Source organism: Rattus norvegicus, chromosome 17, assembly GCF_021556685.1.
Source record: "Rattus norvegicus strain SHRSP/BbbUtx chromosome 17, alternate assembly SHRSP_T2T, whole genome shotgun sequence".
Classification (NCBI taxonomy): domain Eukaryota; kingdom Metazoa; phylum Chordata; class Mammalia; order Rodentia; family Muridae; genus Rattus; species Rattus norvegicus.
The window spans coordinates 75,224,275-75,249,546 of NC_141550.1; the positions used below are offsets into that span (position 1 = coordinate 75,224,275).

Consider the following 25,272-nt stretch of genomic DNA (forward strand, 5'->3'; position numbering starts at 1 on the left):
TGACACTTAAAAAAAATTAGATTTTATTATAAATTTACCCAAACAGCTATCCAGTGGTATTTAAATAGATGACTTTCTTTATAAACAAATCCCCTAACACAGTAGAGTTACACAGTGCCGTGGCTAACATCAATTTGATGCTTTACAATTTCAATGTGTTATTAACAAATTGTCAAACTCAAGCAAGTTTAGATATGTCTTCATACTGAATACCTTCAAGTCTGCGCCCTTTCAAAGGTCCCGTTTCAATGACTATCGTGGCTGAAAAAGTCTTTTCATTGATGGACTCGAGGGTGCCTTCATTTCCTCTGTAGCCTCCGTTTAAAACTAGAACTCTTTTCCCTGGGGCTGGAATGACTGTCTCTAAATGAGTCTGGTCCAGTTTCAGCCTGTCTCCGGAGTCAGTCATCTTTACCACAGCTGTGTATCTGTCAATCACTTCCTTAACGACCCCTTTCTTCTTGTGGTATTTCTCCCCAAGCTTCTTCGTTATAATTTTCACAATGATCCCAGGCTGTAACCAGGAGTCTGTCCGTGCGGTCCTTTTCTTTTCCTCCTCAATCTCCATGATCTCATCCAGGGCAGACTTCTTCTTCTTCTTCGCAGGCTGAGCTGAGCTCTGTGAAGACTCTTTCCGCCTCACGGATGCTGTGCTCCCCAGCATCTTCAGTGCGCTCGGTCCCAGCGAGCTTGACTTGGACGTTGTTGCTCCCGCTGAGCTACCCGCTCCTTTATTCAGATTGAACGTGACCTTTTCTTCATCATTTTCTCGACTTAACTCTGTAAAGACAGGCGTCTCCTGCTCTTTCCCTTCTAGGCCTCTTCTCACCTGCTCCTCAATGAATTTGGCAGTTTTTTCTTCATCGTCAAGATCTTGCTTCTTCTTTTTTTCTAATTCCAGTTGCCGACGTATAGTTTCTGGGTCTCTGTCTATGTACTGAATGTACCAGCCTTTTGGTGTCTCATCCACTTTACACAAGCCTTAAAAAAAAAGTCAAAATGGCAGCATGACTGTCTAGATCCAGAGTAAACTACCATGGAGAGTTCCCACCTCTGCACATTCACCCACTCAGTAACTCCAATCACTATCCACAATCACAAAGACCTGAGACAGGAGTTTCCACTTCCGTGCTCACACAACTGCACTGAGGTAACAGGTAACGAGAGACACAGAAGGAAATACTTTAGGAGCAGGAGCAACTATTCAACTACACCAGAGTCTCTGCTGTCTGATGAATATTAATCTGTTAACTCAGAATGAAGTCACATACTAAATAAGCAAAATATTGACACCAAGCTCCTGTCTTCCTAATTTCTCATCATGTAGAGATTAGAAATGAGAAAGAGCAAACTTGACCACTAACGTCAGGACAGAATGCGAAGCATTTCCTATGCCATAACCCTAACACTTAGGAGGCTGAAGCTGGAGTTCCAGGCCAACTTGGGATACATACTAAGTTCTAGAGGAGCTTGGAGTACAGTGTGAACAAACTACTGTCTCAACTAATGAAGAAAAAAAAAAGGAATGAAGGAAGGAAAGATAAATATGACCATAAGAAACAGTAGAAAGTTATTAGCAGTAATAACTTTTCTAATAATAACTTTTATTATGTTATTGTGTTATGTGTGATACACATGTTTATGTGTGGTGTGATGTGTGTATTTGTGTGATGTACACATATGTTTGTGTGGAGGTTGGAAATTTTCAATAATCTGAAAGGTGTGCCCTAAGGATCAATTTCAGGCCATCAGACTGATAACAGTTCTTACCCAAATGCAAACATTATGGTTCGGATACAAACGTCTCCCAGAGCTCATGTGCTGAGAGCTTGGTCTCCTTCATTGTCAAGTGACTGGATCTGCAGGCCCAGACTCCATCAGGGAATTAATCCATTCATGGACTCCTAATCTGAGAGCACCGTTGGGAGGTGGCAGAGACTAACAGGTAGGTCCTGGCAGGAGGGAGCAGGCCCCCATGCGCCATGCTCCAGAAGGGCACAGCTCACCGCAAACCCCTGGCCCCTTCTTTGCCTTGTCTCATGGTTCTGCTCCATCAGGTGCTCCCTGACACGATGCTTTCCCTCACTACGGCCTAGCAGCACAGGTGCCAAGTGGTCGTGAGCTGAATTCTCAGGAACTGGGAGTCAAAACAGATTGTTCTCGGGTGTTGTGTCACTGTGACGAAAGTGCCTATGTGCACTGTCAAAAGAAGTCCTCAGGCTGGCTACTGCAGCTTTAAAGTCTGTAAGCCCAGCACCCAGGAAGCAGAGGCAGGAACGTCGGAAGTTCCAGTGCAGCCTGGGCTATGTAAGGCCCAATTTCAAAAGGAAACAAAACAACGTAAGTGGCATATAGTAAGCTCACCTGAGGGACAGTACAGCCTCCTGCCTTTCTGATTGCTCTACATATCCTCCTTCTATAAAATCAGAAACAGGAAATGACGTCTCCCCTAGAAACTGAGCCATGGATCACCAGTTCCCGTTCGTTCTTCTTACCCTCTCTGCCCAGCCACTTGGTAAAGTCAGTCAGCGTCTCCCACTGAGTGGCGTTCATGTGGATGTGCTCTCGGTGGCTGATGTATTCATTGTAGACAATGTTGTTGTGGACTCTCTTAGTGCCTGAAAACAAAATATGACACTGTTGAGCCTGAAAAAACCCACACAATTATGAAATTATTATTTCTATAATATTTAAGATGGTTACCAAAGCGTCTTCTCAGAAGTTCCAGAAAGTCATTTCGGAATTCCCTAGTGAAGAAAGAAAGCCAGAGAGCCATTAAGGTACTGGCTACAAACATAATGTGCCATCTTCCTGAAGTCTGGGCAATCACAAACTTTAGTGACCAATCACCTACATTACCATGTGCCACAAACCTCTAAGAGAACAGAGAAAGATCTGCAAAGATTGGCTTTCGAAGGAAAGTGGTAAGTCAGCCTGGAGTTGAGCTGTCTGGCCTTAGTAAAGCTAGCACACGAGAGAGGATCCCCCCAGGGTCCCTGTGCCGATGACTCCAGTGTAACAATACACTCTGTCCAGGTGAGGAGGGACACACCTCACCTAAGCACTTCCAATAAAGCCAACTGAAAAGGAAAGTAAGAGGACATCATTAACAAATTTGAGAACATTATCAGAGGCGATTTTAATATGGACAGTGAACTATAACTCAAAGGTCAAAATGGAAGGCCATTGTTCCCGGTTAACAGTCATGAACACAGGGTGTTTGAGACATGACACTTAACCTACTTAGGCAGAAATCTGAGAAGAGAGATGAGGATGTGAGGAACTTCCCACAGTGAGAAGTTATGTCTGGAAGATGAGGTCTAGCCAAAGTTTTGAATCATCTTGAATGTCATGTTATATAGATCTAATTTTAGGCAGGCACTAGAAAACCATTCAAACTTAGTTTGAAAATTAGTAAGTTAAAACTGTAATTTGAAAGATGATCAGTATTATACTGTCCTAAAGAGGGGCTAGCAATATGGTTTAGCCAATAAGAGCACTGGCTGATCCTTGTGAGGACTCAGGTTTGATTCCCAGCAAACACACGGCTGCTCACAACTGTCTCTTACTGCAGTCCCAGGGGCTTCAACAGCCTCCTCTAGTCTCCATACAGGCAAGACACACACATACATAAAATAATCAAAGAAAAATGAAATAATAGTTACAAGAAAAAAAAAGCCAGATCACAAAGACAAATATGTTTTCTTTCATATGTAAAACCTAGATTTAAAGTTGTGTGTGTGTGTGTGTGTGTGTGTGTGTGTGAGAGAGAGAGAGAGAGAGAGAGAGAGGAAAATGAAGCTGATAGAAAACATGTGACATGACAAGAGAGGAGTACATTACTTGGGGGGAAGGGATGGGACGAGCAGTGGAGAAGGGAGGGAGGCAGGCCAGTAGGGAACTGTCAATTATGAGTAGAATAGCACATTTGAAAATGCCATGAGGAAACCCATTACTTTGCTTGCTATCTTAGAACAATGCAATCTATACACAAACCATGTACAAAACAGGAAGTGGATGAAAGGAGGAAAGAAAGTGAGGGAGGGACAAAGGATAGGGACACTGGATTCTCAAGTTATGCTCCCCAAGCCAGCAGCACATCATCAATTGGGAATGTCATGGAATCACAAAACCTATGCCCCATCCGAGATCTCCTCAATGGGAAGATGGCTGTGGGTTCCGCCATTGCTATAAACTCTAAGCTAATCTGTGCATACAGTTCTTTGTAGAACATAAGAGTGATTCAAGTGAGAAGTGCTGAGAATCATTACTGGGGCAGAAGGATGCCAGTGGACTAGGGGTTCTATGAGCTGACAAGGAGGTCTGGTGGATAAACAAAGCTAATAGAATACTGAGTTCAACTTCAGAAATGCTGACTCTAAGGCCAGCGAGATTACTTACTCGGTGGCTTAGAGAACTTGTTGTTCTTGTGGAGGACCCAGGTTCAATTCCCAGCTCACAACTATCCTAATTCCCATTCCAGGGATCCACTGCCTCTTCTGGCCTCCACGGGCACTAGTCATGAGCATGCTATACACATGTTCATGCAAGCCAAACATTCATACACATAAAATTAAAAATTTAAAAATAGAAATAAATAAATAAACGCCAACTCTGAACAAGCTTTCAGAAAAGCAGAGCTGTCAAGGAAAAAATTCATCTGTAACTCAGGACGATTGTTAAAAATGAACATTAAGATTTAGAGGGGGGAAAGATTTAGGAGACACCTGACCATAAAGGCAAGAGTTAAATGGTTGTGACCTATGGTGACTCATGACTTAAGGTGACTGTGGGGTGACACAAAAAGATCAGAGAATCATCCTGAAGAACTTTCTGAAAATCAAGGTGCTAAAAGGAGGGAGTAGAAGTAAGACTGCCATGAATGAAGGCACAGAGAGAGGTATGTCAGTTAGGAGTTATACTCGATCCCCTCAGGACAGAGCACAGATGAAGATGGGAAAAGCCCTAGTGCCTTCAAGGGACAGAGGGCCTCCAGCAGACAGTGGCATGGACAGGAGGGAGAAAGGAGGTCAAGGCAGAAGTGTGTAGCACTTGCCACAGTGTTCTTGCCCAATGCGTGCCTGAGCATCCAGTGGTATTCAAGATGGTGTTAGGTAATTCGCAAACTACTTTTGCATTTGTCGTTGTGGTTTTTATCAGAGATTAAAAGCAATGGAAAGAAAATGGGCTTCATGGAAGACAGCTGTCATGCCAGCATCAGGGAGGCTCCGAGAGGAGGACTGACCTGAATCTGAGACCAGCCCGTACTTCATAGAGAGTGCCAAGTCAGTCAGGACTACATAGTAAGACCTTGCTTCAAAACACGAATGAATGAATGAATGAATGAATGAGTGAATGAATGAATGAATGAGTGAATGAATGAATGACATTTTTAAGATGGAAGGTAAACCCACCAGCAGCTTAGCATCCAAAGCAAGGTCACAGGTAGTGGGTGATCTCAAGCATCCGACAGTGGGTGTACTCTGTAACACCATGCCAACAACCGGAAAACTGAGACGAGCTTTACCTAGACTCCCGTGGAGCAGTAACACTTGGCTGTGTCACATCCCAGCCTTCAATGCCACCTTGCTAACGTGCTGTGGTGAGTGCAAGTTACGAGGAACTGCTGCCACTGTGCTCACAGCTGCTGTGAGGACAGCAGCCATAAAACCGAGCTGGGACCTGACTTACTCTCACGAGGAATAAGAAACCAAAAGACCATTATTCCTAACTGCGCATCTGGCATACATGTTCTCAGAATTAAATAAGAACAGCCACTGTGCTGTGATGACAGGCTTGAGCTTCTGAGTCACGATTAGAAATGTACCAAGTAGGGCCTGGCAGTGCGAGCTCAACGTACCTCGCCACCCAGGAGCTGCTCTGACATCTGTGTTGCCATTAGTGAGTGCGATCGGATGACACTGGACGATAAATGAGTCCACTATTAGAAAGGAAGGTTTTTGGAACTCAGTCACCCAATACTTTTCAGACTAAGATGCATTCATTACAAGACCATTTGGGTGTACAAGATCCACCCAAAATGTGGACCAGTGGATGCTAACTCAACAGAATGCCCACTGTCCTGGTTTTGGACTCAGTGCCATAACTGCTCCCAGAACCTGGCACGCACTACCTCAGCGCTTTCCTCATCTGACAAACCATCTCTGCTAAGGCTGAGCTTCCCTTATATCCCCAATCAAACAATATTTTGTAACAGGCTAAATGGACAAGGAAAGGTGAGAACCAAGTCGCCTTTTAAGTGAGATAGTGAAGACATTTGTAAAAATGGGAATATAGTATACTGCTTTGGTTTGGTTTTTCTAGCATTTGTGAGACTGAAGCAAGAGGATTTTAGGTTCAAGACTATCCTTGGCTGCACAGTAAGACCCTGTCTTAAACCAAGAAAAAAAGGGGGGAGGGGGGAATAGAGAGATGGCTCAGTGGTTAAGAGCACTGACTGCTCTTCCAGAGGTCCTGAGTTAAAATCCCAGCAATCACATGGTGGCTCACAACCATCTGTAATGGGATCTGATGCCCTCTCTTGGTGTGTCTGAAGACAGCTACAGTGTACAGTCTAGCTAGTGGCTTGCCCAGGATCCGCTGTCACTGTTCCTGAGCACTGGGATTCAGGGCTACTTGCCATACCTGTTTAGCTGTTCTGTGGATGCTGGGGACTGGAGCTCTAGTCCTCAAATGGGGTTGGCACGCACTTTATTCAAGGTGTCTTCCCCCAAGACCCCATTTTATTTGAACATATGGTAAGCACACCAGTGTTTTTAATGGACTAATAAATAATATTTGCAATTTCTTCAGATTTAATTTCAAATGTCAACACATATAACCCATAGAAACAAAAGCCTTTTGGTATCTTCAATCACATGTATAAAGTGGTCCTCAGAAAAGATTTAGAAGTTTGGAAAAAAAAAAAGAAAAAGACTAGTACTGCTAATAATTGTCAGAAAAGCCTTATTAACACTAGATGAGCTTCTGCGCCCTTTAGAAGTATTAACTCACTCCATCTTCTTCCAGTCCTACACAGGAGCCCAAGAGTTGAATGAGGGGCCACTTACGTGCCATTATACCCATGATGTACCTAAAACACAGGAAAACGCAGAACACTCATCCCAAGGGCTGCCCCAAAGCCCCTGGGTGGGGGGAGCTGAGGCCAGGCAGAGCTGAAGTGAAAGGCAGGAAAACAGTTCCAAGATGCATTGCTAACAATGTCGCCCTGTGGTTAATTTTGAAAGAAGGTAAGGACAATGATGAGACTACAGCCGTCTGGACACACAGGGACAAGGACCTACAATATATACAGTATATGACGCCCTTCCCTTCCACGCCCACTGAGTAACCTTACAGGGTAAGGGCCTTTCAATTACTTACTCTGAAAAATAATCCATAAACTGCTGAGGATTTTCTGAAGCCAGCAACAGCTGTCTTTGATGAGACTCGGACATACAGTGACACTTGAAACCATTCTACAAAATAGGCAAAGCAGGCAGTTATTCTTTCTACAGTCTCACACTGGGGCTAGAGACAGTTACGTAGTTAGGAGAACAAGTCACTCTTGTGACGGACCTAAGGTCAGTACCCAGCACCTGTATCAGGGTGCTCACAACCGCCTATGGCACCAACCTCAGGGATCCAACACCTCTTCTCACACACGCAAAGAAACAAAAGCATACGTCTTGGTATATTTCTACTACCTATATTTGAACCTGAAATTTCAATAGTACATATGTAGTAGAAATGAAAAAATAACCCTATATATTCCAACATATAGATTCTCTGTCACGTGTGTTCTTTCTCCCCACCCACCCCCACCCCTCTCTCTTTCTCTTTCTTTCTCTCCTGGCCTCCATGGGCAAGCAACTGTACACACATAGACACACTGGCAAACATATCATTAAACGTAACCAGCGTTCTCTGCCTAATCCTTTTCTTCTTGGCTGCCTAAGTGGAGAGACTGATGCCACAGAGTTGTGTACTGCACCCTCGTGATGGTGAATGACTTTGTTCTGCCTTCTTTCTCTAGTTCTTGGAACTCTTTCAGTTAGATTAGGTTCAGGATGTCAGTAAACATTTTGGGGAAGACCGATTTATGGGTGGTCCCATGTGTGCCATGGAAGGAAGTCCTCAGAGTCTAAGATTCATGAAGAAACGTTAGAGGTGACAGCCTAATTACAAAGTAATATTAGAAAGGACTCTATCCTAGGAGTTACAAGGGAATTAGTAAGAGGGGGAAAATAGTTTAAAAATGTTTTTTAAACAAAGAAGTAATGAGGTGGGCATGGGGGCATACACCTTCAGCATAAGGCCTAGAACTTGTGACCCTCATCTCTGCCTGTGGAGTGCTGTGACTCCAGGTGTGTGCCACCACGTCCAGCACCTGTTTGATTATCTCAGATGTTCTTCTGAAATTACATTCTCATACACGAGCAGTTCAGTTAACTGTTTTCTTTGTGGGCTCTGTTGACTCTGGCTGGCTGTCCTCAGGCTTACTCACTGTCTTCCCTACTTCAAAAGTGGTCAAGGGGAGGAGGCGGTTGGCTCTTACATGTTCCCTTTCCTCTTCCTATCTTGAAATACCAGGAAAACTGAGAGGAAAGAAGATCAGAGCCATGATATCCCACCTACCCCTCTTAAACCATTCCTTAGGGCTCTAAAATTTAATAACATTTCGATTTATATTTTAATTTATGGAATGCAATACTGGTCTTTGATAGCAGGTTTCTTTTCTCTTTTTTTTTTTTTTTCTTTTCTTTTTTCCGGAGCTGGGGACCGAACCCAGGGCCTTGCGCTTGCTAGGCAAGCGCCCTACCACTGAGCTAAATCCCCAACCCCGCAGGTTTCTTTTCAAGTAAGACTGAAATAACCATTTCTTTCAGGCAGTGCACAAATTAGGCAAAAATTGTAGGTGGCCCACAGATAACTAAAAGGTTAAGAAATGAGCTGGGTGGTGGGTGGTGGAGCACACCATTAAACCCAGCATTTAGAAGGTGGGGTCTACAGAGTGAGATCCATGACAGCCAAGGTTACACAAACTCTATCATGAAAAATAAAAGAAACAAATAAGAAAGAAATGAGTGCAAGTAAGCCAGAGTTTTGAAGCTGGACAGTGGTGGTGCACACCTTTAGTTCCAGACTAAGGAGGCGGACACAGACAGATCTGTATGAGTTCAAAACCAGCCAAGTTCCAGGACAGCCAAGGCTACACAGAGAAACTCTGTCTTGGAAAAACATTGAACTTGGAGCACTGCTTAATAATCAAGCCTCCTGGTCCCCATCACCACCATGAGACCACCAAGAAATTATTAATATGGAGAGGGGTGGTGCTTAATACCAGCACTTGGGAGGCAGAGGCAGGTAGATCTTGTTTGAGGCTAGCCTGGTCTATGAACATGGTGAGTTCCAGACCAGCCAAAGCTACATCGACACTGTGTCCAAAACAAAATAATAAAGTGTGTATCAAATAATGTACAGGACTTTTATTAGGTTTGTTATATTGGTGGTATTTTGACATAAATTGAAATATTAATATGATTACTTGTTATGTTGATCACAATGAAGTTTTCAGGGGTGAAGGTATACTGATAGTTATATAATTTACTCTATTTCAGACAAAAAGGAAATAGGGAAAACCACTTAAGGGGTAACTTCTAGGTGTGATGAACTGCAAACCTGTCCCTTTGGAAATCCATATATTGAAACTCTAGGATAACAATAGCAAGGGGGGTTGGGGTATTTATGTCATGGGGAGTCCCTTGTCTAAAAATATCAAAAAACAAAACAACAAACAAAACAAAACAACAAAAAAGAACCTCAGTGACAACCTTGCAGGTAGGTACAACTATTACCCCTACTTTAGCAGTATTGTCCAAGCCCCTATCACTATTAAGAGGAGAAACTTGAGTTCCTAATCCTGACCCACCCCACCAGGGAAGTCTAAATGTAAAACGTCAATGCTGTACGGAGCCTAGCAAGTGGACGTGTCAGTGCGTGCTTGTCTGGGATCACTTCTCGGGGAGCTGGAGGGCGGCGCTAAGGGCTGTGAGGAAACAGACCTCAGGCGCCGAGCTGAGGAAGACTGAGCCGGAGAGCGCTCAGAGCCGAGGGTACCAGGGTCGCCGTCAGGCCCCTCGGGGTCGCGGCCACCCTGAGCCACTTACCTCGTCGCGGCATTGTTTTTGGCACATCTGGCAGTACCAGCGAAGCTTCTGCAGCCCTTTAGACTTAATTCTATTCGCGATGGCCTTGGGGCTCAGAAAATCTGACTTGCCCATGGCGACCCTGAGAGTACAACAGCGAAGCCGTCGGAAGCGGAACTGGACCCGCGCGCGGATAGGCGGGACCAAAACTGACAGCAGGAAGTGGGTGGGGCCAGGGACCTCGCGGCTTCCGCGCTCACGAGATTTAGCGAGACTGAGGGCGCTAGCGGAGCAGGCCGCTGCTCCCCGAGCTCCCGCGCACGCGCAGTGAGCCTCGTCTGCCCGACCTTCAAGGTTCTACCATGTTCTCGCGGGCGAGTATTGTCGGGCTGTCGGCCTGCTCCTTGCAGCCGCAATGGTATGACTACGCCGGGAGGCATGCCGGGGCTTGGGCTTGCTGCAAGACAGGAGGGATGGGGCTGCATGCTCGCTCCTGGCGGAGGAAGACCCCAGCTCTTGCACGGCCCGGCCACTCGGGCCGCGGCAAGGTCTGCAGAGCTGGAAGGTCGCGTGCCAGTCCCGGGGCTGGGGTCAAAGGGAACAAGGTCACGGCCTGATCCGCTGGGACTGGAACGGCCACCTGGGACCTCAGGACCCGTACGAGAGTCGGATTGAGCGTTGGAGCCATCTGGGTTTCGATCAACTCCGTACTTCCGCTCCGTACTAGGGAGCACATCTTGCAAAGTCTTTAGAAAGGGCCTCAAGGTGAAGGGGAGATCCGGCAGAAAGCCCTAGTTAAGTTGTAACTTTTGTCTTTGACGCCCTGTGAAACACTGCACTGGGGAGTGACCCTTTAAGGTGTGATCGCTTGGTTGAGCTCTTTGGTCTGGCACTCGCTGTGTATCCATCAGGCTCTTTGCTGGTTACTGAAGAAACGAAGGAACTCAAAATCAGCCCCCTCCCGCACTTGCTGGTCGCCTTGGTGCTGAAGGGGCTTAAAAAGATCTGCCGATGTCAACACGCCCTCATGTTGAAGTAAAATCCTTGCAAGGTCATAAAACTGTCCCAAGGTCCCTCGGTAGGAGAAGGAGGCCTTAATAAAATTACATTTGTTAACTGCCATGTGATAAAGGGATAGGGTAAGGTTTAATACTCTCTGTGCAGAGTACAATAAAATTGTATATTAGAATGCCTAGGGATGGACAGATAAAATGTGGTTATGGGTGACATTGTATAATAACATCAACTACTTTGAAGCTAGGTGGCTAGAATTGGTGATAAGATTAACTGTGGACAGTGTTTTAGCGATTCCTTGGTTTTACTGTATGGAATATTAAGGCGCTCCAGCACTAAACTAGGGTTTTGTAAACTAGTTTAGGGAACTGCCACGAACTAGTTGAAATCGTTCTTTCATTAAGCAAAGAATTTGTAGCAATATGCTAAGACTCCAAAGTAGTGAGGAAATTAAATATGATATAAACTATGTATATGAAGAATATTGGCCGGATGGTAGTGGTGGATACCTTTAATCCCAGCACTTGGGAGGCAGAGGCAGGTGGTCTCAGTGCCTTCTAGGTAGTCCTAGTGGACAAAGGGAGTTCCAGAGAAACTCTGTGTGTGTGTGTGTGTGTGTGTGTGTGTGTGTGGCGGGGGGTGTGTGTTAGATTAACCTTGAGTCTAACCTCAGGTTGGGTTACTTAACTGTGGAGGTCAACAGCAGTTGAATTCTCAGCAGACATTTGTGGAGTGCCTGCCCTGCACCAGTTGGCCCGGCACAGGTGTTAAGATGTGAAGGGTCTTTGAGCTTCTGGGAAAGTTGGTGACATCAGGTGCTGCTCAGCAGACACGAGCTCTTTCCAGAGTGTGTATATACAGTGTGTAAAAAGACGATTCTGTTGTCAAGTGTAGTTGAGGCCATTGTCAGCATTTGATAAACTTCAAACGTTTCCTGAGTTAGCTAATGCTAGGTGTTTTCCTTAATTCTATGTGCAGCCTTACACACTCCCAACATTCCTTCTAGACTGCTAATTCGTTCATAGGCATCGATCCCGATTCCTTCCTATACTGACTTGAAGTCTTCAAATAACACTGTACGATCAGAGATGCTGAAACTTACCCATGGTCCACCTGCTTCTCCATCAGCATGTTTGGTGTTGCCAGCTTTCTGTTCTAGCCTCCTCAGATGAGTCGGGACATGATGTAGTAGCTGACCCTTTGTCCTCTCAGTGTGGACTCCTCTCAGTGTGAAATTCAGTAGTGTAGATTGTCCTAAAGGCTCAAAGGGGGGGCCCAAGAGGTACACGCTTGACATCCTGAATCCGGTTCTAGCTCCCTAGACACACAGTTGAAGGAGAGAGGCAACTCCCAAAATTTGTCCTTTGACTTCTCCCCTTGAGACTCAACATTCCGTATTTATATTTTGCCCCATAATATTTTTAGGCAGTCAGGTACCTCACGGCCATTCAGTGATTGAGTGGTATGTGGTCTTGAGCTTGAAGTGGTAGCATGCACTGCACAGAGGGAAGACATTTCCTTGATAGACCACAGACTCAGAATGTAAAAACAAAAGCATCATATCAATCCAAATACAGTGTGCGGTTCACACTGTATCCATGCAGTATTCCGTTATGAGGAGGCCGTGTCGGTTCAAGTGAAGCACGTGCCTAAAAAGACTCGCAGTAAATCAGGAGCATTTGGGTAGCACCGTTGAGGAGAGGGAAAAAGCGAAGCAGCTCAGTGTTGTTACCTCTGTTGTGCCATTTCTAGAAGGGATTGAGAGAACGACCACCATCCAAGAGCTGGTGTGCTGACATGGTTTGTCATATATTCCAACTTTGACCTTTTCTATATTTTTACCACCAAACCTGGTATTTTCTGTATAGTCTGTTATTTTTCTTTCTCTATGCCTAAGTAGTACCAGAATCAAAATATGTAAGTCAAGGGGCTGGGGATTTAGCTCAGTGGTAGAGCGCTTACCTAGGAAGCGCAAGGCCCTGGGTTCGGTCCCCAGCTCCGAAAAAAAAGAACCAAAAAAAAAAAAATATGTAAGTCAAAACTTTGGGGTTTGTTTGTTTGGACTGGGGGCTTTTAATTTTTTCTAGTGCTAGGGCCTTGAACATGGCAGGCAAATGCTGTACCACGGGGTTTCATTCCCAATTTATAAGCCAAGACATTGACTGTTTAAAACAACTGTTTTGGTTATAACCTATATCATTCGTACAGTTATAAATGCCTAGCAGCAGTACTGAGACACAAAGCATGCATCATTCTCCAATCTGCATTTGAAAATTATAACTGAGAGAAAGCCACAATTTTCAATGTAGTTTTAGATTTGTATGGTGTTGAACATAAAGTATGGGGAGTTCCTATCCCTGCCCACCACTCAGAACCGTCCCCCTCCTGCTCCATGTCATGTATTACAGTGGTGTGATGCAGTTAATTAAGAATCACTCGTTTTGTGAGTTTTATGTTTTCACATATTTTAGAGCCATCATGATGGCTCAGAGGGTAAAGGCACTTGCCACCAAGCTTGACCTGAGTTTGATCCCCAGAACTCTGACGGTAGCTGGAGAGATCCAACTCTTTGTGAGTGGTCCTTTTGACACTGACATGTGACACTGACGTGTGCCTTGTCATTTCACATGGCAGATACCCAAGAATGGTTTTGGATTTGTTTAGTTTTTAAAGAGGTTTAGAGGCTAGAGAGATGGCTTGGGGGCCAAGAGCACTACCTGCTCATCCAAGGACCCAAGTTCAGTTTCCCAACAACATAACGTCTCACAGCCAGCCGTCTCTAACTGCAGTCCCAGAGACTCCCATGTCCTCTGTTAACCTCTGCAAGGGCTGCACAGATGTGATACATAGACAGCATACAGGTAAAACTCTCATGCAGCTAAACAAATTTTAAAAGAAGTTTGAAGAGGTTTATCTTTTGTGTATAAGTCTATTATCAAGAGATGTTTTGAAAAGTTTTTAATTTTATTAAATCCAACCTAATTTTTTTTTCTACTCTGGTTTTTGTCTTCCAGAAGTTTTATGTCTGCAATCACTAGGATCATTGTTCAGATGGCTATTTTTGTGAGTGGAAGTCTGAATGCCCAGGTTCCTTGTCCACTAAACAAGTCCCGACTACTGTAACTTTATAAAAGTCTCAAGTGGGAGCTTCAGCTCCTTCCTTCATAATTACTCATGACCATAGAGCATTTGCATCCCCACAGAGACTTTGCCATAGTTTATTCTGTCGTCAGTAGCTCGTGGTTGTGATTGCGTTGAATTATATGTCAAGTTGAAGAGAACTGGGCTTTGGCAGTGTTTTTGAAGCTGCGAATCGTCTTTTAGCTGTGAAGTCTTCACTCGTGGAATCTTCATTTATTTAAAAATTTATTTTCATTCCTCGGTATTTTAGCTTCCTTCATGCAGACCTTATATGCATACCTACTTCCATTTTTGGTGCTTTTTAATTGAAAACTATACATAAAATGTATTTCTTAACCTCCTACTGGAACTGTTTGTACTGGTATGAGTGACCATCCTTTCTGAGATATTGAGATATTTGTGAAGATAGAGATATTATTCCATTTCATATGTGGGACTTGAACATCAAGGGTTCCGTATGTAAGAAGGGTTTGAAACTAAACCTTGTGGGTGCTGAGGGTATATATAAAAGCAATTAGCTTTTACGTAATTAATCTCCCGTCCTGCAACCTCCCTAAAATTACTTATTTCTAGGTGTGTGTACAGTGTGAACTAACTGTTAGGGCCGAGGCTAGAGGAGGACAACAGGCATTCCAGCTGCCCTAAAGCCTGGAACTGTGCTGGTGGCCAGCAAGCCCTAGTGAGCCTTCTGTTACCATTCCCCAACCTGGCCTGTTATGTAGGCACTAGGGATTTGAACTCGGGTCCTCACTCCTTTGTTGTTACTGCATGCATATATGTATTTGTATGTGTAAGTGTTGTAGATCTGAAGGGAAAGGCTTCCTCTACAAAAGTGTTACACACACACACACACACACACCTGCCTCTGTACCTGGCATCCAAAATCCAAGGAATACACAATTTCACACTGCTGCCGCCCCTAGAGGCGTTGCAGGTGTGGCTGCTGTGTCACGTGTGTCAGTAGGTGGATGAGAGGGAGAGGCTATGTCTATGCTCAGTGTTCTGACCTATGGACATCTGAATGATTAGTAGCCTAATCATTTCAGAATTCTGAAAAAAAAAAAAAAAACTGAGCCCCCACTAGTCTGGCGCCAGAGGGCCAGGGCATGGAGCTAGCCTGAGACTGATCAGTTTGATGGGAAGCCAGCTGGAGACTAGAAGGGCTCATAGAGGCGTGAGCTTGAACAGATCACTAGGCAAGGGCCATGGGGAAAGAGAGCTAGCCTGAGATGAACACCAGTCTGGCATCCCCAGCCTGGCGGGGGTGGGGGGGCATGCCATGTTCAATATGACTCCTGCCTGGCGCCATAATACACTAACAGAGCAGAGAACTCCTGAGACCACTCCTGAGATGACTCCAGACACTCAAGAGACTCGGGCTGCCACTAAGAGGGGCAAATAAGGCTGGAGAGATGGCTCAGTGGTTAAGAGCACTGACTACTCTTCCAGAGGTCCTGAGTTCAATTCCCAGCAAACACATGGTGGCTCACAACCATCTGTAATGGGATCTGATGTCCTCTTCTGGTGTGTCTGAAGACAGATACAGTGTACTCATATAAATAAATCTTTTAAAAAAAAAAGAGGGGGCAAGTAAGTGGTGGAGAAATGAAAGAGAATGACAAACAGAAGGATGTAGGTGCAATGAAGAGAGGCAGAATTGGAGACTTGAGGGTAGTTAGGACTGGTCTGATGGAAATAGCTGGTGATGCTGCCTGGTACCATGGTGGGGTTCTGGCCTGCGCTGACATAGCCCCAGACCTGTTCTTGCAGTAGCAGGGGTCTGCCTGTTACCACCAAAGCCAGGAGGATGTCCCTGGTCTGGGCTGCCTCTGGAGACATGTTGATGTCTGAGGGCTGGGCAGAACTGCGCACACCCTCACTTGGGCATGGGCGGAGAGCTGACAAGCAGCACTAACTGAGCAGAAGGCAGACTTCACCTAGGGTTTCTTGGGGTGTGGTTGGGGGTAGAGCTTTCCAGGGTGATCTTTGGTGGGATTCAGTTTCTTGGCTTGGACTTGGAATCAAGGTCAGTGTGTTCTTTCCCTGGCCCTTTTACCCTACAATAGATACATACAAATCCCTAAATATATCTTGTTGAGAATATATAATATCTGTATGTACTATCAGGGCTGACCATGTGGCACTGGATAACCAACTGAGGTGTTATTCCCTGGGGCTACTCAGTTGCCTGTAGTTCTTTTTGTAGGGGTGAAGCCTCAGATCCTTATTCTTACATAGCAATTTCTCTTACCTACTGAGCCATCTCTCTGGCCTCAAAGATTTTTTTTTTTTTTTTTTTTTTTTTTTTTTTTTTGCCACTCCAGATTCTTTGGGAATTTCTAGGAGACAGTTGTGCCGTGTATGGAGATGCCACACATTCTTTTCAGTTCTTTTCTTTCCTTGCTGCCTTAGCTGTGACTCAGGCTTGAGATGCTTCTTGGGTTGTTCCCAGATTTGGGGGGAAAGCGCACCACAAAGTCAGAGGTTTTGCTTAAGGATATTTTCTGCCCTGGTTTTCAGACACTTTGTTGTGAATTGGTGTTAGAGTCTGTTTGATTCTGCATCTGATGATGTTTTCTCTGTGGCCTGGTATTATGATGGGCCTATGTTATTTTTAAAAAGTAAACAAGCATTATGTAGCTGAAATACGCGCCCTACCTGGTCATGGGGTAGAGTTTTTTAAATATTTGTGCCTGAGTTCGTGAGAGGCGTTAGTGTCTGTTTTGTGTGCATCGTGCCTTCCATTGCTAGGGCAATACTTTCTATGTGAAACTGGATGTGCCTTGTTTGCTTGAGTAGGTTTTAGTTTTTCAAATCAACTATGATCTCTCCTGGTTTTCTAATTTGTACCTAAGCTCTCAGAACTGCTGTTGTTTACACATTTCCAGGTAGCCCCTAGTCTTTCTTTCTATGCCTTACTAAAAAATCAGCTCCTCCAGAGAGCTTATCTTTTCTTCCAGGGTCCACTTAATCCTTACAGAGAGCCCCTGCCGTTACCTTCCTGCTTCTCTTTCCTCTAAGAATGCGTGCACGTGTACTCTCCTATGCCAGGGTCTGTCCCGTCCTCATTTCCTACTGGGGACTGCCATCTGAAATAAAATTTGTGGGCTTATAAACATTTTTTTCCGTGACCATCTACTTTCTGGTTGTTTTTGTTACTTAATGCGTGGCAGGGAGTTCGCGTAATCCTGGGAATAAGCTTTTGTAGGGAAGCTGCTGCTACTGTCTTGGTAAACCGCGTGGTGTGCCTACCAAGCCCCCTCCTAATACTTACGTTTTTGCTCACCGATGCGTGCCACAGCCAGCTGTGGTCAGAGTTAGCAGCAGAGCTTCATACGGCTGGATGGGTGCTGAGAGGATGACTGTAGAATGCTCAGTTTTAATGGGATATCAGTGTCACTCCCTCCAAAGCTCAGGGATCATCCCCGAAGGACAGAAACTGTGTAAGAGCCATCGGGTGGAGTGGAGTGTTGTAGAACTCAGTCTTCTGGTGTTGCACGACTGTGGCACTCTTGTGCACAGTTGTGATGGATTCAGTCCTTCAGCATTCATCTTGGGGGAGAGAGGAAACCCACACTCCCACCCCACCCCCACCCCCGGCCCCCTGTGGGAGACTTTATTGGCAGTTAACTGTTGCCAGGTGGGAAGGGCTTATAGGCCCCGCCCCTTCCTAAGGATCTGTGGGCAGTTAAAGGTTGCTGAGGAAGGAAGAGACATTTTTTCCCACTGGTGCTAGCACTGGTAAGTTGCACTTACTCCTAAATAGCCCCTATTCCTACTCTGGTAATTAAATTCATTAATTTAATTAATTCATTAAATTCATTGGTTCACCAGAAAAGGGAGCAGGGGTAGGAAAAAAGAAATGGAACAGAAGGACGGTTGATTGATTGGGAAGAGAAACTCGTAGAGAAGAAGGAGAGGATGATGGGACTACATTACATACATGTATGTAAATGTCATAATTGAAACCTGTTACTTTGTATAATTAGTATATGCTAATACAAAACTTCATGTTAAGAACAAATTGTACCAGATGTGTAGGTTAGGATGAGTCCGTGTAGTATATAGCTTTTGCATTGTGGTTCTCTGCCCACTCCTATAACGGTATAAGCTGTCATATTTTTCCTAACACATAATTTAAAGGAAAGAAAACACGTTAATGGAAACCAGAATGCTTTATTGTGAGTGGCCTAAACAGTCAGCGTGGACAGACAGACGTGTGACAGGAGCACCCCAAGCTGCACTGCTGCACTGCTGAAGGCCTGGAGCCCACTCTCTAAGCTCCACTTGTTATTGGAAGGTTTTAGAACTAGAAGTGCATTCTGTGGTAGTCTTTAAATTCATCATCCTTAATTCACTGCTCATCACCTCTCTTGCTCCAAGTAATCCCCCTCCGTTTTCATGCTATGTGTGTGCCTGCGTGTGTGTGTGTGTGTGTGTGTGTGTGTGTGTGTGTGTGTGTGTGTGTGTGTGTAAAACTCCTAGGGCATCTATAAGAAAAATATTAAAGATATAAAACATTTAATATTCCAACACAACTCATGGCCCTTGCTTCCCCATGACTTTATTTTACTGCTCCCCAACAAGACTTTGCCCTTCAGAAGTGTGTTCTGAAGATGCCCTTCTTGGGTCCTCTCTGCACAAATAGCTGATTAGTTATTTCTTAGCACAGCATCAACTACCGATATTAGTAACTTGTAGTAATCCAAAGATTGGATTGGTTTTTTCCTTTTGGCTTTTGAAGACAAGGTTTCTCTGTGTAGACCTGACTGTCCTGGAACGTACTTTGTAGACCAGGCTGGGGTAGTACCAGCCTCTGCCTCCTGAGTGCTGGATTGCAGTCCTGTGCAGTCAGGCATGTAGCATGCCGGCTCTGCTCCTAGGGCTGAGACCTTAGTTTTATGGAGCATATTCTTAAAATCTAACCGTTCTCTCTTATGTATCAGCACTCTAATTTTAAAGACTTCACAAATGCTTGACTACATCTTCTGTAAATTGAGACTTTGTGAATCTTGCCTGAAATGTTTGGAGAACATGATTTGTTCAATACCCCCAAATATAAAAACTGTAGGAAATATATTTGCTGAAGAGAAAAAATTGTCCTCTGATATCCACATTAAATACTCAGGGTCCTGCCAGTGTGATAGGTCTGAGTGTAATTTTCCATTGTTGTTGGTTTTGTCGTGTTTTGTTTTTAAGACAGGGACTCACTAGCTCTGGCTGTCCTGGAACTCATTGTCTAGACCAGGCTGACCTCATAGGGGTGGGTTGTATATCAGTCCTGAATTTTAAGTGTAATTAGACAGCTAACAGCGGGACAGACTTTCTGCGCTGGAAAGCAGGGAAGTAGAAGTCCAGTGTTGGGGAAGCCATCAGGGGTCAGTGCTTAGGGCTTGCTGGTCCTATAGAGTGTGAATGTGCAGACATTTCTATTCAGAGCTGCTCAGGTCGGCATCTATAGTCTGCCTCACAGTGTATTAAAGCAAGCCGTAACTGATCATTCTTGTTTAACAAAGTTACTTTAAAACAAAAGAACTCAGGTGTTTTTTAATTCTTTATCCTCAGGATCCAAGTTCGAAACATGGCAACCCTGAAAGACAGTAAGTATGTTGTTCTCTCTCAATATGCAAATTAAGACAAACTGAAGTTTGACAAGTAGAAATAATTTTTTAAATATGCCAGTGTGGCAGGCAACATAGCGTAGCAGATAAAGGTTCTAACCACAAAACTTACGGACCTCGGTGCAGAGAGCCAACTCCAGCAAGTTGTCCTCTGATCTCCACATGCATACCGTGGTACTGGTCCACACGTGCACTCATGCAAAATAACACATATACACATACTCATGATACATATGTATATATGCCATGTAAGTGTCTTTTTTAAGAGTTGACAAATCAGTTTACATTGTGTGTATTGGATTTTTATCTTTGAAAGACCATCTGAGATGACACAGAAGAATGTTGGTCTTTATCGCCTGCAGAATAATGAACTAGTAAATCTATACTATTTCAGTGTGTTCATTAAATTTAGTATTAAAACAACTAAAAATAGTGGTATGAGGTAAGTAGGTAAGGCTGTTGTTCAATTTAATAGAGTATGTGTATGTAGTGTTCATTCTATGTCCTAAGGAGCCAGTCTTGCTCCTTGGAGGCTGCTGACAGTTTGTCATTGAGATTAGTTTAGCTCCAGTACTTGCTGATGAAGGCCTTAGCTCATTATTCTGCTTGGCACTTTCCTAGGGCCTCTGAATTCACGGATGATGGTGTACTGCTGCCCCTTGTCTAACATGACACCTCAATGTTTTAGTTACCAGGAGACTGAAGTCCATCAAAAACATCCAGAAGATTACCAAGTCTATGAAGATGGTGGCAGCAGCGAAGTACGCCCGGGCTGAGCGGGAGCTGAAGCCAGCTCGAGTGTATGGGACAGGCTCCTTGGGTGAGTTTGGGAGAGTTGGCCTGCCACACCAAGAGGATCTGCTCACAGGAATCTGTGCTGGGTGGTTTTGTCTACTTGCAGAAGAGACACACTTGGGGAGAGGGAATCCCAAATTGCTTTTCCTGCAGAGAAAAGTGGCAGGAACTTAGATTTTGTGTTTAGATAATTTTGTACTGATTTATTTGTCTTAGAGATGAGCAAAATTAAAGAGGTAGGAAACTTCCCATTTTAACTGTAATTGCATTATCCAAATTCTTGCAGTATTGTGCTTTCTTACCCTGGATTAAGATGTGTCCTCTGTGCCCACACTCTATAGGACCAGCAAGCCCTAAGCACTGACTTGCTGTGGGAAGTGCATGGTGCAGATTTGAACTGGAGGGACATGACAGCAGGTTAGGATTAGATCAGTGCCTATTGTTCAGCCCTTTACAGCCTTCCAGCTGGTGCCTGGCCTCCGCTCTTCTGTAGTGTGTGCTTGCCCCATGCCGCAGTGATTACCCGGGAATGACCTCATTCTGTCCTCCTGCAACTCTCTGCTCACAGTTAGAATGCAGGAGTCAGTCAGTGGCCCTCAAGCCTCTCTGCAGTTGTATTCCTGCTTTGCCTCCCTGCCCACACTGCTGCTGATCCTTTTCTTTACTTTGCTCTGTGCAGGTTTCCACAGTCACCTTTACACTCCCAGCCCGCTCTCTTTCAGTGTCACTTCCTATACTTTATTCCTCACATCGTTATGATAGGGTTCACAGGTTTTTCATCTTGAAGGAAAGAACTGAATGAAGAGACAGGAAATACAACACTTTATTTAGCAAAGCACACTGTCCCAAGGCTGGAGTGGGTGCTCATGAGGGCAGTAGGACAGTGGCTTTTCCACTGTGAATTTTGAAGAAATGTTTTTGAGGTAGGCAGCATATTTCAGAGGTAAGGGCCGAGATAGAGTTATTGAAGGAACATGAAGAAAACTCTGAAGTGGGTGGGGGGTTCCAAGACTGAAGTGTCCTTTCAGGGTTCTCATGACCATCTACAGCAGTCCACACTGTCAGCAACACTGCCGTGTAGCGGAGGGCTCTTGAACTTACACACCTTTTTATTAATGCATCTGTGGGGAAATGCTCTGCTTTAAAGATTTTGAATTGTTTGTCTGTAAAAGGGCACACAGGGGTCAGAAGGGCCGTCAGATCCCCGAGAACTGGAATTAGATGGTTGTGAGCTGCCTGATGCCATGCGGTCTGGGAACCAAACTCAGGTCCTCTGCAAGAGCACTGGGTGCTCTTTACTGTTGAGCCATCTTTCCAGCCTGTGCCTCAGGTTTTGATGTGACAACAATTCTTCTGCAGTCTCAAGGTCATTTAAGTATGAAGGCCATTCCAACAGTCAGAGACCCGAGGAGATCCAGTTGCAGGCTGGTGATGCCCTTGCATCTAACTCCTAGGAGATTGCTCAAGAGTCTGTGCTGCTTATGGCTGAGGCATTGGCATGGACTCTGGACCAAGACCTGACTATTGTATCTTAACTGTACAATCAGGGTTTGTTCTGTCTTCAGGACTCTTCTCGCTACTCCACCATTCAGTCTGTGTCAGATAAGTATATGGATACACTTGGTGTGTGTAGAAGCCAGAGGGGGAGAGTGTCTTCCTCGGCCACATCTTTACTTTATTTTAAATTCAATTTTTTAAATTTACATTTCAAATGTTATCCCCTTTCCTGGTTTTCCTCCATAATGCCCCTATTCCAGCCTCCCTTCCCCTGCTTGTATGAGGGTGTTCTCCCCCCCCCCGGGGGGTGCTAGGGACCGAACCTAGCAAGCGCTCTACCACTGAGCCAAATCCCCAACCCCGTATGAGGGTGTTCTATTCCCCAACTCCTTCCCACCTCCCCACCCTGACATTCCCCTACACTGGGGGCTGGGTCCAGCCTTGGCAGGACCAAGGGCTTCTCCTCCCATTGGTATCAACAAGGCCATCCTCTGCTGCATATGCAGCTGGAGCCATGGGTCCCTCCATGTGTACTCTTTGGATGTTGGTTTAGTCCCTGGAAGCTCTAGTTGGTTGGTTGGTATTGTTGTTCTTACGGGGTTGCAAACCCCTTCAGCTCCTTCATTCCTACGTCTAACTCTTCCAGTGGGGACCCTGTTCTCAGTTCAGTGGTTGGCTGTGAGCATTCACCTCTATATTTGTCATGCTCTGACAGAGCCTCTCAGGAGACAGCTATATGAGGCTCCTGTCAGTATTCACTTCTTGGCATCAGCAATATTGTCTGGGTTTGCTGGCTGCATATATATGGGCTGGATCCCCTGGTGGGGCAGACTCTGAATGGCCATTCCTTCAGTCTCTGCCCCAAACTTTGTCTCCATATCTCCTCCTATGAATATTTTTGTTCTTCCTTCTAAGAAGGACTCAAGTTCACACTTTGGTTGTCATCCTTCTTGAGCTTCATGTGGTCTATGGATTGTATCTTGGGTATTCCGAGCTTTTGAACTAATATTCACTTATCAGTGAGTGCATACCATGTGGGTTCTTTTGTGACTGGGTTACCTCACTCAGGATATTTTCCAGATCTATCCATTTCCCTATGAATTTCATGAAGTCATTGTTTTTGATAGCTGAGTAATACTCCATTGTGTAGATGTACCACATTTTCTGTATCCATTCCTCTGTTGAAGGGCATCTGGGTTCTTTCCAGCTTCTGGATATTACAAATAAGGCTGCTATGAACATAGTGGAGCACGTGTCTTTGTTATATGTTGGGGAATCTTTTGGCTATATGCCCAGGAGAGGTATAGCTGGATCCTCAGGTAGTACTATGTCCAATTTTCTGAGGAAACTCCAGACTGATTTCCAGAATAGTTGTACAAGTCTGCACTCCCACCAACAATGGAGGGGTGTTCCTCTTTCTCCACATCCTCGCCAGCATTGGCTGTCACCTGAGTTTTTGATCTTAGCCATTCTCACTGGTGTGAGGTAGAATCTCAGAGTTGTTTTGATTTGCATTTCCCTGATGACTAAGGATGTTGAGCATTTCTTTAGGTATTTCTCAGCCATTCGATATTTCTCAGCCAAGAATTCTTTGTTTAGCTCTGAACCCCATTTTTTAATAGGGTTATTTGATTCTCTGGAGTCTAACTTCTTGAGTTCTTTGTATATATTAGATATTAGCCCTCTATCAGATGTAGGATTGGTAAAGATCTTTTCCCAATCTGTTGGTTGCCATTTTGTCTTACTGGCAGTGCCCTTTGCAGTTTTATGAGATCCCATTTGTCGATTCTTGATCTTAGAGCATAAGCCCTTGGTGTTCTGCTCAGGAAATTTCCCCCAGTGCCCTTGTGTTCGAGGCTCTTCCCCACTTTTTCTTCTATTAGTTTGAGTATATCTGGTTTTATGTGGAGGTCCTTGATCGATTTGGACTTTGTACAGGGTATTAAGAATGGATCAATTTGCATTCTTCTACATGCTGACCTCCGGTTGAACCAGCATCATTTGTTGAAAATGCTGTCTTTTTTCCACTGGATGGTTTTAGCTTATTTGTCAAAGATCAAGTGACCATAGGTGTGTGGGTTCATTTCTGGGTCTTCAGTTCAATTCCATTGATCTACCTGTCTGTCTCTATACCAATACCATGCAGTTTTTATCACTGTTGCTCTGTTATACAGCTTGAGGTCAGGGATTGTGATTCCCCCGGAAGTTCTTTTATTGAGGATAGTTTTTGCTAGCTTGGGTTTTTTGTTATTCCAAATGAATTTGCGAATTGCTCTTTCTAACTCTATGAAGAATTGAGTTGGAATTTTGATGGGGATTGCATTGAATCTGTAGATTGCTTTTGGTAAGATGGCCACTTTTACTATATTAATCCTGTCAATCTATGAGCATGGGAGATCTTTCTACCTTCTGAGGTCTTCTTTGATTTCTTTCTTCAGAGACTTGAAGTTCTTGTCATACAGATCTTTTACTTGCTTGGTTAGAGTCATACCAAGGTATTTTATATTATTTGTGACTATTGTGAAGGGTGTGATGTCCCTAATTTCTTTCTCAGTCTGTTTATCCTTTGTGTAGAGGAAAGCTACTGATTTGTTTGAGTTAATTTTATATCCATCCACTTTGCCCAAGTTGTTTATCAGGCTTAGGAGTTCTCTGGTGGAACTTTTGTGGTCACTTAAGTATACTATCATATCATCTGCAAATAGTGTTATTTCTTGCTTTCCAATTTGTATCCTTTTGACCTCCTTTTGTTGTCTGATTGCTCTGTCTAGGACTTCAAGTACTATATTGAATAAGTAGGGAGAGTGTGGGCAGCCCTGTCTCGTCCCTGATTTGAGAGGGATTGCTTCAAGTTTCTTTCCATTTAGTTTGATTTTGGCCGAGACAGGCTCTTTGACTGGTCGGAAAGTTGGAACTCACAGTTTTGGCTGGTCTGGTGGGCCAGTGAGCCCGGGGGTTGAATAGAGGGATCCATCATTTGTCTGCATCCCAGCACTGTAGTACAGTGTGCAGCAGCACCTGTGGGGTTTACATGTGCAGTCCTTAGGCTTACGTCA

At 44.5% G+C, this 25,272-nt stretch overlaps 2 protein-coding genes and 1 non-coding gene across 6 annotated transcripts in view; 2 read left to right on the forward strand and 1 right to left on the reverse strand.

The window, feature by feature from the left end:
• Positions 1 to 17,912, reverse strand: Kin (Kin17 DNA and RNA binding protein). Of its 3 annotated transcripts, none has more exons than XM_087591544.1 (5): positions 17,578 to 17,912; positions 7,384 to 7,478; positions 2,704 to 2,747; positions 2,496 to 2,618; positions 1 to 981 (listed from the first exon to the last, which is right to left on the reverse strand). In XM_087591544.1, the coding sequence occupies exons 2-5, from the start codon at positions 7,455 to 7,457 to the stop codon at positions 179 to 181; spliced, it is 1,044 nt and encodes a 347-aa protein (XP_087447670.1). In that variant the 5' UTR covers positions 7,458 to 7,478; positions 17,578 to 17,912; the 3' UTR covers positions 1 to 178. The 3 variants fall into 3 exon arrangements, with proteins under 3 accessions (XP_087447670.1, XP_087447671.1, NP_001102999.1); NM_001109529.1 differs by lacking the exon at positions 17,578 to 17,912 and adding an exon at positions 10,170 to 10,330 and having other exon boundaries at positions 9 to 981; XM_087591545.1 differs by lacking the exons at positions 2,704 to 2,747; positions 17,578 to 17,912 and adding an exon at positions 10,170 to 10,327.
• Positions 10,473 to 25,272, forward strand: part of Atp5f1c (ATP synthase F1 subunit gamma) — a 22,205-nt gene continuing 7,405 nt past the window's right edge. Inside the window, exons 1-3 of one of the 2 annotated variants that reach the window (NM_053825.2) lie at positions 10,473 to 10,566; positions 19,869 to 19,903; positions 20,613 to 20,744. In NM_053825.2, the coding sequence (NP_446277.1) occupies positions 10,511 to 10,566; positions 19,869 to 19,903; positions 20,613 to 20,744 (223 nt within the window). In that variant the 5' untranslated portion in view covers positions 10,473 to 10,510. The remainder of the gene's footprint in view (positions 10,567 to 19,868; positions 19,904 to 20,612; positions 20,745 to 25,272) is intronic. The other variant, XM_087589660.1, reaches the window with a different exon arrangement.
• On the forward strand, positions 15,216 to 15,344 carry LOC120097988 (small nucleolar RNA SNORA17). Its single transcript, XR_015642067.1, has one exon. It is a non-coding gene; the product is annotated as a small nucleolar RNA SNORA17 (small nucleolar RNA).